The sequence below is a fragment of the Callithrix jacchus genome, chromosome 18 (genome assembly GCF_049354715.1).
Source record: "Callithrix jacchus isolate 240 chromosome 18, calJac240_pri, whole genome shotgun sequence".
NCBI classification, from domain to species: Eukaryota; Metazoa; Chordata; class Mammalia; order Primates; family Cebidae; genus Callithrix; species Callithrix jacchus.
The window spans coordinates 30,419,906-30,433,493 of NC_133519.1; the positions used below are offsets into that span (position 1 = coordinate 30,419,906).

At 37.8% G+C, this 13,588-nt stretch overlaps 1 protein-coding gene across 16 annotated transcripts in view; it reads right to left on the reverse strand.

Moving 5' to 3' along the window:
• Nucleotides 1-13,588, reverse strand: part of DNM3 (dynamin 3) — a 551,570-nt gene that overhangs the window by 92,676 nt on the left and 445,306 nt on the right. For 12 of the 16 annotated variants that reach the window (XR_013529537.1, XR_013529540.1, XR_013529536.1 and 9 more), the window contains one exon: nucleotides 13,136-13,247. Coding sequence is in view for 10 of the 16 variants with exons in the window: in XM_035280126.3 (XP_035136017.1) it covers nucleotides 13,136-13,247 (112 nt within the window). In the remaining 6 variants the exon portion in view is untranslated. Of the gene's footprint in view, nucleotides 1-1,407; nucleotides 1,420-13,135; nucleotides 13,248-13,588 lie in introns of all 16 variants that reach the window. The other 4 variants (XM_008985015.4, XM_002760365.7, XM_008985014.4 and 1 more) reach the window with 1 other exon arrangement.

Here is a 13,588-nt window from a genome sequence, read left to right on the forward strand (position 1 = left end):
GCATAAGAACTAAAAATATGGGTTTTTATATTTTTTCCAAATATTTCCAAATATTTTTCCTAATATTTATAACTAATGCTACCACTCTTTTCAAAGAGTTATAAATATTAGCCATTACTTTGTGGAAGAAATCTTTAATCAATTTCAAAAGTTACTGCTGTTTTTAAAAAGCATACTATACATGGGCTGAGTTCACCTCTTTACTCCTTCACAAATGCCTATCTTGTGCTTTTCTGGTAATACTTTAACTTTATTAAATATTATTACTTGGGTCATAAGCAGTTATATCAAGCTATAAATTTATAAAGTGACACATTTTCAATACCAACCATCTATGTCAGGTTATTCCATAATAGCACATTCCATCAAATTAAACTGCAAAAGATTTCCCACATTTGTTTTACATTCTATATGTATGGCTTATGAACAGCAATTTTGATGAATTCCAGCTGGTTTGAATATGCCGGCCAACTCTTATATACCAGATTCTTTTCAATTCTTATTGTGTTCAGTGAGGCCCATTTTAAGTGGGCCACCTGGTAGGATGAAGCACTAATATATCTCCACAGAAAAAATAACAAATCACCCAGCTAAATATAAGGCTAGCTTCTCAAACTACATTATTCTTATATTTCTAATATAAATGAGAAATAGTTCTAATCTTTTGGAAAAGTTGAATTAAAATTTAAACAAACTAGCAACCCTATGAAGTATTAAATTGCTCATTGATCTATTATAACAACAACATTAAAATAATTTCCACCATTCCTGTGTATTGCCTGGTTTCACAAATCTATCATACACATTTCGGCCACCCCCTGCATTCTCCATACCCTCCTGCTTCCATCCAGCTGGAAGACATCAAGGGCACAGAAGCCAAGTGAAATGTTGACCCCACCCTCCTCCATCCATTTTAAGGTACCTTCAAAGCCAGAACACGGATCTAGTTCAGTTTCTTCAACAAAGCCAGCCATACTGCTATTTAAGACTCCAGTTTGGGTTTTTTGTAACTGCACATTAACATAAGAGCTTTGATTTTTAGTCAAAAACTTCAGCTGCACTGAATTTCATCAGATTGCCATACCTTTCTGGAGAAGAGTCCTCATTATTAAATCTTCAAAATCTGCTCTCAGTGTGGGAGCTCTTTACTTATACTATCAAACTCTCTGAACTAGCCAACAACTAACCCTGAAGGATAGAATGTTTCCCTTCCAAAAAGTCAAAACAGAACAGCCATCATGGTAGAGCAAATGCACATTTCCCCCCAGATTTGCACACTCCATATAATTCATGCACTGTAACAGAAGACAGTCATTCCAGCATGCACAGGAACACTCTTGCCAAGACATGCAGGAGCGGAGCAGGGGCTGGGGGGACAGAAGAGCTGCAAGAGGACAAAGAACTTACTTTGTTGTTCCCCTGTGCATATAGCCGCAAGGAAAAGAAGGAGAAATACGTTAAACAGAATTTTTTTTTAAATTATGAGGGTTTTTTTCTTCTTCTACCTTCTTTGGATATAAAAAACAAAATTAAATGATGAGGCTTTTCTTGCTAGAGCAAAATCAAAACAAATAATTTAACTATTCACTGACATCTCATACATACACATACAGCATCCAGAGCTCATGGACAAGTCAGAGAATCCACGTAGGTTACATGAAATCATACATTTATAACAGCAGAAAATTATGACAGTTCCCCCCTTTCTTTCTGTTTGGAATACTTGGGATATGGGAACGTGGCCAGAAGGAATTTATTTGAATCAGTAATAACTGAACTGTTAGCATGAAAGGCAGAGCATTTCGTTTGCCGGCTTGCCCTTTCCTGACAGCTCCTCCTCCAACATGCCAAGCAGTGGAAAATTTCATCAGCCAGTGCATTTTTAAACAAACACTGCATCCTTGGTTTCAAAGAAGGTGGAAAAAAAAAGAAGGAAAGCGCAGAGGAAAGGAGTGGGTGGTTCTGGGGAGACAGGGTAAGCAGACCTCCATCTGGACCGTTCCTTTATTTTGTAAATTATGAGTTTTGCCTTAGGTTGGCATGGGAAGCAAGGACTGTATAGTGGGGATGCTGCCAAAACAAACACTAGTCTGCACTCAAGAAATGGGTCTGGAAGGGTTAGTCACAAAAATGTAGTCATTTCTAAAAGCGACACTGGGTAAAGACGCAGAACCGCCAGCAGCAGGCGGCAGGGCAAATGGCTCTCCTGTTTCAACCCCGAGCTGCAAGAGTATGATTTATATCAAACAATTTAACTCACATATGGCCTAAAAAAATAAGACAGTGATTCATTACTCCCGGGGCAGCCCAAGTCCTCACAAGGTCAGATCCTGTGGGGGAGACATGATGGGATATGGGCCGGGAACAGATCTGAACTTTTCTCACAAGGGGCCCAGAAGGAATTTCTCGCTGAGACACAGCGTTGAAGAGAGCTGTGAGTAAAGTGTGTGCATCTGTGGAGACCTAGAACAGGGCGGAGTCACAGGTCATGCTGCAGATCTGGCATTTAGTTTTAAGTTGAGGATGAGGAGGAGGAAATAATACAATGATCCCACGAGAGTGTGTTTTCTGGAAAACAATGCCAATTGGTGACTCCAGGGAAATGCCTAATCCAATGACCATCATATTTAATAAAGAAAACACAAATTTAAAGACACTGATAAAATAGTGAAGAGAAGTTTCTTGGCATTGTGACTTGCCATGATATAACCGTTAACACACTGGCTTTTCTGAGACATAAATAATGGCATAAGACTGAATGAAGGGGAAAAAAAGAGTCCTTTTTAAAAATGATGCCAACTGTTCAATAAGGCAATAAAGATCCCCACTGGGAATTTTATCGGGAGTAAAAGCCTATTTTAGAGAATAATGGGACCCTGGTTCTCTGAAAAAAAATGCAATATTGCTGAAAATACCTCAAACAGATGGAGTTTATTGCATTCCTCAGCAGTGCAGCTTTTGATCTACCAAATAAGTTTCAGGAGTTCAACCAAGTATTTTTGCACATTAGGGAATGACTGGCTTCCCCACTCGATGGCAGATGGTTCTGTTTGTAGTGGCAACGATGATGTCACAGAGTTAGGAGGCCTTAATCCTTAAATACAAGAAACACACAGTGGAGGACGTGGTGTGGCTTGGCCATTTCTTGTTTCATTCAATCATTTCCCAACTGTCTATTCTGAGAGAGGCGTAACAGTCATGAATGGTGAAATGTAAATGCTTTACAATTCCCTTCACTACTCTGTGTGGCAGCAATTTATGTCTAGATCCCTGAAAGCACTTCATTGAAGAAAAACTATGACTCTTCAGAATCAGCCATGTAGCTCTTGTAAGTTCCGCTGAAAATGCTAAGAACAAAGCTATGTGTGAGGGGGCTAAGTACTGGGCATTTTAAGTTTTGTAATCTTAGACTGCTGAAAAAATGCATATGAGGCGTTATCGCCACTTTAATAAATATTTATGCAGGTCTGTGGCCATTCCGCTCTTTCTCCTACAATGACGCAGAGACTTTTTCTCTTGTTATTTGGCACAGAGAAAAACTCACTTTCAGAGTTTGTCCAAGAGGAATTTCTGCATTTTCAAAAGGACTTCATTGTAAAGTGGTTTCAATCTGCAAAGCAGACCTAAAAGTATCAATTATGGCTGGGAGAGTCCACAGTTCAGAAGGAATAGTGAAGTTTCAGGGTGATTCACTTTCTGCTATCATTTTTAATCTTTTTTTTGAAGATTAATTCATTATATATATATATAATATTTCTGTGGAATCAGTGGTGATATCCCCTTTATTGCTTTTTATTGCATCTATTTGATTCTTCTCTCTCTTCTTTTTTATTAATCTGGCTAGTGGTCTATTTTGTTGATCTTTTCAAAAAACCAGCTCCTGGACTTACTGATTTTTTGAAGGGATATTTGTGTCTCCATCCCCTTCCGTTCTGCTCTGATCTTAGTTATTACTTGTCTTCTGCTAGCTTTTGAGTTTTTTGATCTTGCTCCTCTAGCTCTTTCAATTTTGATGATAGGTTGTCAATTTTAGATCTTCCCTTGCTTCTCATGTGGGCATTTATTGCTATAAATTTCTCTCTACACACTGCTTTAAATGTGTCCCAGAGATTCTGGTACGTCATGTCTTTGTTCTCTTTGGTTTTGAAGAATATCTTTATTTCTGCCTTCATTTAATTGTTTATCCAGTCAACATTCAAGAGCCTGTTGTTCAGTTTCCATGAAGTTGTGCACTGCTGAGTTAGTTTCTGAATTCTGAGTTCTAATTTGATTGCACGGTGGTCTGAGAGACTGTTTGTTATGATTTCCGTTCTTTTGCATTTGCTGAGGATTGATTTACTTTCAATTATGTGGTCAGTTTAGAGTAACTATGACGTGGTACTGAGAAGAATGTATGTTCTGTGGATTTGGTGTTGAGAGTCCTGTAGATAGATGTCTGTTAGGTTTGCTTGGTCCAGATCTGAGTTCAAGTCCTGGATATCCTTGTTAATTTTCTATCTCATTGATCTCTCTAATATTGACAGTGGAGTGCTAAAGTCTCCCACTATTATTGTGTGGGAGTCTAAGTCTCTTTGTAGGTTGTTAAGAACTGGCTTTATGTATCTGGGTGCTCCTGTATGGGGTGCATATATATTTAGGATCGTTAGCTCTTCTTGTTGCATTGATCCTTTTACTATTATGTAATGCCCTTCTTTTCCTCTTTTATCTTTTGGTTTAAAGTCTATTTTATTAGAGATTAGGATTGCAACTCCTGCTTGGTTTTGCTCTCCATTTGCTTGGTATATCTTCCTCCATCCCTTTATTTTGAGTCTTTGTGTATCCTTGCATGTGAGATGGGTTTCCTGGATACAGCACACTGATGGGTTTTGACTTTTTATCTAGCTTGCCAGTCTGTGTATTTTGATTGGGGCATTTAGCCCATTTACATTTAAGGTTAATATTGTTATGTGTGAATTTGATCCTGCCATTTTGATGCTAGCTGGTTGTTTTGCCCGTTAGTTGACACAGTTTCTTCATTGTGTCAATGGGTCTTTACCATTTGGTACGTTTTTTGAGTGGCTGGTACTGGTTGTTCCTTTCTATGTTTAGTGATTCTTTCAGGAACTCTCATAAAGCAGGCCTGGTGGTGACGAATCTCTCAGCACTTGCTTGTTCATAAAGGATTTTATTTTTCCTTCACTTAAGAAGCCTAGTTTGGCTGGATATGAAACTCTAGGTTGAAAGTTCTTTTCTTTAAGGATGTTGATTATTGGCCCCCACTCTCTTCTGCCTTGTAGGGTTTCTGCTGAGAGATCTGCTGTGAGTCTGATGGGCTTCCCTTGTGGGTAATCTGATCTTTCTCTCTGGCTGCCCTTAGCATTTTTTCCTTCATATCAACCCTGTGAATCTGACGATTATGTGCCTTGGGGTTGCTCTTCTTGAGGAATATCTTTGTGGTGTTCTCTGTATTTCCTGGACTTGAATGTTGGCCTGCCGTGCTAGGTTGGGGAAGTTCTCCCGCATAATATCCTGAAGAATAATGTTTTCCAGCTTGGATTCATTCTCTCCATCACATTCAGGTACACTATCAAATGTAGACTAGGTTTTTTCACATAATCCCATATTTCTTGGTGGCTTTGCGCATTTCTTTTCACTCTTTTTTTCTCTTATCTTGCTTTCTTATTTCATTGAGTTGATCTTCAGTCTCTGATGTCCTTTATTCTGCTTGGTCAATTTGGCTATTGAAATTTGTGTATGCTTTGCGAAGTTCTCGTGTTGTGTTTTTCAGCTTCATCAAGTCATTTATATTCTTCTCTAAGCTGTTTATTCTTGTTAGCATTTCATCAAACCTTTTTCAAGGTTCTTACTTTCTTTGCATTGGGTTAGAACATGTTCTTTTAGCTCAGAGAAGTTTGTTATTACACACCTTCTGAAGTCTGTTTCTGTCAATTCATCAGACTTGTTCTCCATCCAGCTTTGTTCCCTTGCTGGTGAGGGGTTGTGATCCCTTGCTGGTGAGGAGTTCTAATCCCTTTGAGGAGGAGAGGTGTTCTGGTTTTTGGTGTTTTCATCCTTTTTGCCTTGGTTTCTTCCCATCTTTGTGGATTTATCTACCTGTGGTCTTTGTAATTGGTGACTTTTGGATGGGGTCTCTGAGTGGAGGTCCTTTTTCTTGATGTTGAAGTTATTTCTGTTGCTTAGTTTTCCTTCTAACAGACTCCTCTGCTGTAGGACTGCTAGAGGTCCACTCCAGACCCTGCTTGCCTGGGGATCACCTGTTGCAGCTGTAGAACAGTAAGGGTTGCTGCCAGTTTCTTCTTCTGTTATCTTCATCCCAGAAGGATGCCCGCCAGATGTCAGCCTGAGCTCTCCTTCATGAGGTGTCTCTTTGGATATACAGAGCTCAGGAAGCTGCTTGAGGAAACAGTCTGTCCCTTATAAGAGCTCAAGTGCTGAGCTGAGAGCTCCATTGTTCTGTTCAGAGCTACTGGGCAGGTACGTTTAAGTCTGCTGCAGTAGAACTCATGATCACCTTTTTTCCCAGGTGCTCTGTTCTGGGAAGGTGGGGCTATATTTATAAGTTCCTGACATGCTGCTGCCTTTTTTCAGAGATGCCCTACCAAGCAAGAAGTAACCTAATCACAGTCTTCCAGCAGAGGTATTGCTGAGCTGCTGTGGGCTCTACCCAGCTGCTGTGGAAACTTCCTTGTGGTTTTGTTTACAGAGGTATAGTTAGAACTGCCTCAGTAATGACAGTCTGCTTCGGTAATGGCGAACTATCTCTATAATGGCAGACTGCCTCAGTAATGGCGGACTGCCCCGGTAATGGCAGACTGCCTTGGTAATGGTGGACTGCCTCAGATTGCTCGTCTTTGTGGGGGTGGGAACTGCCAAGCCAAATCACTTGGCTCCCTGTTTCAGCCACCTTTTTTCAGTTTAATTGGTGGCTCTGTCTCCCAGGTGTTCCAGGCACCAGTTGAAACCGCCGCCCAGATTTGTGTGAGTTTTTTTGCAGAGACCTGCTGTGCCGGCTGAAACAGCTGTGCTGGAAACTCATGGCACTTTTCAGCCCAGGAATCTCCTGGTCTGTGGGCAGTAAAAACTTGTTTGGAAATTCAGTGATCACTCATGCTCTGCATTGTTCTCACTGGGAACTGTACTCCAGAGCTGTTCCTATTTGGCCATCTTACTTGAGACCCATTTTTAACCTCTTAAGAAAAATATATGATAGGGGAAGACCACTTACATGTATAGCTAATAAAACCTCTTTAAAAGCTCTGAGGTGTCAGACTTGGTAAACATGCAAAACTGGATTTGCACCAAATTTGTTTCCAGTACATTGTTTCAGACTTCCTACCAGTAGGCAGGCATCTGAGAGTAGACTTGTGAATTCTCAGTTCCCAACAGCCTCTCTGCTCACTCCTGACTGACTGATGGAGGCTGGTCTCTTCCCCCAGGGTGCATCAGATCTCCGTTTAAACAACTCGGTTTGCTCAGTCAACAGACAGGAAATTCTCCTTCATACACCAAAATCCCACCAATAGTTTCCTAAGAGAAAGGAAGCAATACTTAATTGGGAATTACAGCTTCATGGACATAATGATTTTAAATCATAAATATATCATTGTTCTATTCCCACTATGGGTGAGAACGTGCAGTGTTTAGTTTTCTGTTCCTGTGTTAGCTTGCTGAGAATGATGGTTTCCAACTTCATTCACGTCCCTGCAAAAGACATGAACTCATCCTTCGTTATGGCTGCATAGTATTTCATGGCGTATATGTGCCATATTTTCTTTATCCAGTCTATATAATTGATGGGCATTTGGATTGGTTCCACATCTTTGCTATTGTAAATAGTGCTGTGATAAACATGTGTGCATGTATCTTTATAGCAGAATGATTTACAATCCTCTGGGTATATACTTAGTAATGGGATTGCTGGTCAAATGGTATTTCTGGTTCTAGATTCTTGAGGAATCACCATACTGTCTTCCACAATGGTTGACACTCCCACCAACAGTGTAAACAGGGAGGGAAACATCACACACTGGGGCCTGTCGGGGGTGGGGGCCTAGGGGAGGGATAGCAGGGAATGGGGGGCTAGGGGAGGGATAGCATTAGGAGAAATACCTAATGTAGATGATGAGTTGATGGGTGCAGCAAACCACCATGGCACGTGTATACCTATGCAACAAACTTGCAAGTTCTGCCCATGTATCCCACAACTTAAAGTATAATAAAAAATATAAACAATAAATACATAAAGACTAGAAGACATTGAACACATTCACCCAGTTGAAGCCACTGACCTAGTTGTGATACAGAAGAACCTTCATTTAATCCTATAAAATCACTCTCAGGAAGGCATTATTTTGAGTTTCAGAAGAATCAACAATTGGAAAGTTAAGCAAGTTGCCTGAGCCACATGGCTAGTAAAAGGCAGGCTCAGGATTCAAATGTGAATGGATTTGACTTAAAGTCTTCTTCATTCCATGATACACACTATATTTCAAAGAACTTAAATTTGGAATTCCTTCATGTTTTATATAATTTAAATATTGCAAGTCAACAAAACTGTGCCAGAAAAGTCAGTTGTTTGTTATATCATGTTCTTTAAATATTTAATGAAATTCACATTTATTTATAATCATATATGTAGGAAAATTTTATGTACATGTGTCAATAAAATAATCTTTTAAAAGTTGTCTAATTGTAGCCTCATACTACTAATACACACACACACACACACACATATACATACACACAAATACAATACAGATTGATTATATTTCAGTCGCATCAGTGAAAATGACTATTAATTACATTAGAGATATCTTTACTTTGAAACTAGATAGAGTCCTACATATTTTCTTAATGATATCAGATTTTACAATGGTTGTAATTTCAATTTAGTGACCACAGAAAATAGAAATGGAAGAAATAAAATTCTGCTATATCCAAATTCAGATTTAAATATAGTTTTAACATATTGTGGCTGCTCAGAAATATCAAGTTACTGGTAGAATGCTAAATCTGTGGCTCAGAGGAAGTTATGTTTAAATTCACAGAGTAAGTCAGTAGCCTAAATCCAGGACTCCTTATTTCCATTTTAGGGTCATATATGCCACTGCTCAGACCAAAAGTCTGCATTTTGCTTTGGATCTAGAAAAGTGAAAGAGCATAAAGTAATTAGAAAATCCATGTGGAAAAACAGTAGGGCTGTGGTATTTTATACAGATATCCACGGTAGTTTTATCACATTGTAGAGTATTTATTTTCACCTTCTTTTTCACTAGGCTTGCAATTCCTATTAAGTAGGAATTTCATCTTTTTAATCTTTGAATCTCTAGAGCCCACTTTAATAGTGATGGATGAAAGGAGAGAAAGAAGGGAGGAAAGGGGATGGAAGGGAAGGAAAGAAAGAACATTTTAGAAAACCCCAAGATAAATAAAAGGCAAAAGAAACAGGGGAGCAGAACATTTTTGACAAGAGTGACAGAAAACCATTCCATCACTTGGATTTGATGGAGAAAAACATATAATGAGAATATTACTTTAAAAAGCCTGCATATATAACCTCACTATAAAATAAAATCTGTCCAAAACAGCATTTCATTCAAATTTGGGTTATGGCTATTTATCTAATGATGTCAAACTTACACATTCAAAAAAATGATCTATATGGAAATTTCTTTCCAGTCAAAATAGAGGTGTCTTGTGCAGAAAGCAGAACTTTGTAAGTTTAGACTCATATCCATGCATGACACATAAATGTTTCGTTATTAGGATAGCAATTGGCTAATGTGTAGACTCAATAGTTTATTGATATGAAAGCAAAATCACACTACTTAGACATTCTAAAAATTTATGTAGATGGAGGCATCTGTTATTAGGTTATTTTGTGTTCACTAAGTTGTTCTAAATTAGGAATTACTACCTTAAAATAATTTCCTTCCCCCAAATATAAGTGAGTGTTCACAAAATAGAAACTTTAGATAAGCATTCTAGTTAATTTTGTCAGTTAGCTGCCATTTAAATGTCTGAAAGTCAAGCAATTATGTAATATGACCTGTAGGACTACATGGTGCATAAGAAATACAAATATTGTTTATGAGAAGCTGAGAAAAGGCAACATCATCACATACTGCTCAATTTAATTTCCTGTGTTGCCTCTGCTATGTAGTAAAAATTCCTTTGTCTTGATCTTCTAAGCAATTATACCAAATATGTGTTTATAAACAAATAAAAATGATATAAAAGAATCAAACCAGATTGTGTAGTATGTCTCTAGATTTGCTTAAAATTGAGTATTCTAATTAAAAATAGAAAATATTTATTTGTCTTTTTGATGTAGAGCTATGGTAACATAAAAATCCAGCCAGTTTACTGGGAGATGAATAACTTTGATTTTTCTAGGACAGTTATTACCTCATAAGAGATTCATTATAAATTTTTGTTTTGGGGACAGGGTATCACTCTATCACCCAGGCTGGAGTGTGGTGGAATAAACACTGTAGCCTGGACCTCCTGGGCTCAAGCAATCCTCCTAGCTTCCCTTGTAGTTGGGACCACAGGTGTGTGCCACTGTACCTGGCTAAGCATTATTTTTATTTAAACAGCAAACTTCTCTAGTGCATTTAAAATAGGTTTAATATACAAAATCATGACTTGATAAGACATTTTCACAAACAATATAGTTGCATGGTAAGGAAGACACACATACACATACACACACATTGATATATAACCAACTGTACAAGCATATTCGGAACATAGACAATAACAAAGTATTTATAATCTCACTGGGCTATATAATAATATTCACAGTATTTCAACCTTCCCTTAGCTGTTAAAGAAAGTAGTTTTGATGAAAATGATCATAATGAGAATCATAATAATTATTATAAATGAAAATATAGTGCCTACTTGTACCTGCCTTGTTCGATGCTTTCCCTGAATTAACTCATTTAATCTCATCAACTGCCCTATAAAAGACCACTGTTATCTTCATCTCAGAAATGAGAATCTTGAAATGTGGAAAGGCTAGGTAACCTACCCAAGACCTTGCAGCTTGGAAGTAAGCACCTGGAATATAAATACAGGTGGTGTGACACCACAGCCCATGCTTGAACCCACGTGCTCTACTATCTCTCATCATTTCAGCCATAATGAGCTTTTAGAAACATAAATCTTATCATGTCACTAAGTGACTTGAAACCTAGTAGTGGCTTCCATCTCACTCAGAATAAAATTCAAAAGACTCGCTCTTTCCTTCAAGGCCTATGTCACCTGGCCCCTGACCCCTTTCTTTGTTAACCAACTACCACCTTTTTCCTCCCTCACAATGTTCCAGATACACTGCCTTGCTGCTCATCTAAGACACCAAGCTTGGTTTTACACTTGCGAGGCACCTACTCAAAGGTTAACTCTTCAAAGAGGCCTTCCCTTGTCACCTTGACTAAAATAAAGCTCGCATGCCCCTTACTCTCACTGTCTGCCTCTTTAGCTTACTTAACATTTTATAGAACTTATCACTGTCTCTAATAATGGTGCGCAATGATCGTTACTCACCCCCTTGTATAATGTCTGCTCCAGGGAGGCTGGACCTTACTGCTTATTGTTTACCCCTGTATCACCAGGGCCTAGAATGGCAGCTGGCAAAAAGCATATGCTCCAAAGGTTTTTGTGGAATGAATTAATAAAAAATTTGGTATATGTACATTTTTAATACAGAACATTTGTGAATGTAAACACACTACCATCAATGGATAGGAAAGAGTAATAGTAAGAGAGTCAAAAACCAAAGTAAAAGTGGTACTCTGATTTTTAATGACTTCTCACATGTAGTCTTTAGAGTGGTGCATATCAATGCAAATATCTATGCATACAACAGAAGAATAACCCAACAGCAATTATGAAAATCATATATGAATGCTTCTGTACTCCTGGCTATTGACAGGATGGCATCTAGCTTAACTTCTATTTGGAGGGCACAAAGCATGTTGTGGGAGGTCATTGTTGTAGGTGCCAAACAGGTATGGGAAGGGAAGTATAGCATGGAATGGCATAAAGAGGTCTACGTGTGAGTCGGAATCACAGAAAAGAGGACAACCTTTTGGTACAAGTCCTCAATCCTGTACTCTTGGAACTCTGCTAAATTTTAATATAACTCCAGAAATGTGGTCAGGCCTGATATCCCCCTAGAAATGCCTTAACTGCCCTGTGTTCACCCATATCTCAGGCTTTCTCTTGAAAAGACTCTCTCCCTATTTTAAAGCCAAAAAGGACCCAACTTGTGCATGATTATTCCTATAAATTGATTGAGAGCCAAGTAGATACCTAAGGAGTTAAGCTGAACTAAATCCCCAAGGCTTAGTCTCAGTACTTTATTTCTGGGGAGAAATCTGGACAATCTAGAGATTCAGGGGGAAGCAGCAAGTGGAGAGGTCCACTCAGTGGCAGAGTCTGTTTAATGGCGGGTGTACATATGTTGGGTGAGACTTCTGTTTAAATTTAGACTAGTCTGTGTAATATTACATTTTCCAAAGAATACAAAGAAAAGATCTGTTTACTAACTTGAATAAGAGATGTGTCTTAAAGACACGTGAAGCATATTAATAAAGATAAGTGTGAATAGCAATATATTTATTTTGGTCCTTTCACACTCATGATGACATTAAACAGAATTTGCACACAGATATAATTATGGATACAGGGAATACAGACATAATGAAAGGGGATAGATTTTTATTTAAATGAGTATATTTTAATATTTTAATTCAAAATATTGGTGTTATGATTGATGATACACTGATAGTATTAATACCATCATAAGTATGAAATAGCATATAGAGAAAAACAAAATTTTAAAGTAAAATAAAAACTTTGTCTTGGTCTGAGATTGCATATATTATGTTTTATGCCTGAGTAGGACATTTTATTTAACAAATATACTGAAAAACTTCTTCAAATAGAAATCTAATGGAGAATAAACATTGTTTAAAAAACGTAAAAAGAATAAATGAAGTACCAGTTAGAAGTGTGCCAAATTAATTAAGTCAGTAAGAAAATTAGTTTCTCCAGCATGTAGTATGATTAATATTTTTTAAAACGTAGCTAATAATTACTTTTAAAATAAAAGATATATTCAACTTACAGCAGATTTGTCAGGATAGACCCCAGCTCTTAGTAGAGATGCTTTCCAGCTGTCGACATCCTCCTGGGAATCACACGCCAGCTCAAGGAAGCGATAGTCTTTGTATACATTCCTGGAGTTAAAAAAAAAAATCATGCTTTTAGTTTGAATCCAATTCAAAATAATTTTATGTTGCTGTAGACAATGATGATATAAGTGACAGTCCAAATGGATAGTTTCTGACAGTCACTGGAGGAAAACAAAAACAAATCATACTTTAAAATAATTTGTGAATTGCTACATGTATCTATAATTTTTTTAAAAAAAATCACACTAAAAAGCTCAGAGTCATCTGTACTGTTACAAAATTAAAAAGTAAATACAAAATGTATTCAATATTTTACACTGGGTGTGAACTGATTTGAACTTGTGCTATGGGGAAGGAATTGCTCTTGCTCAGCAATGAGATCAATT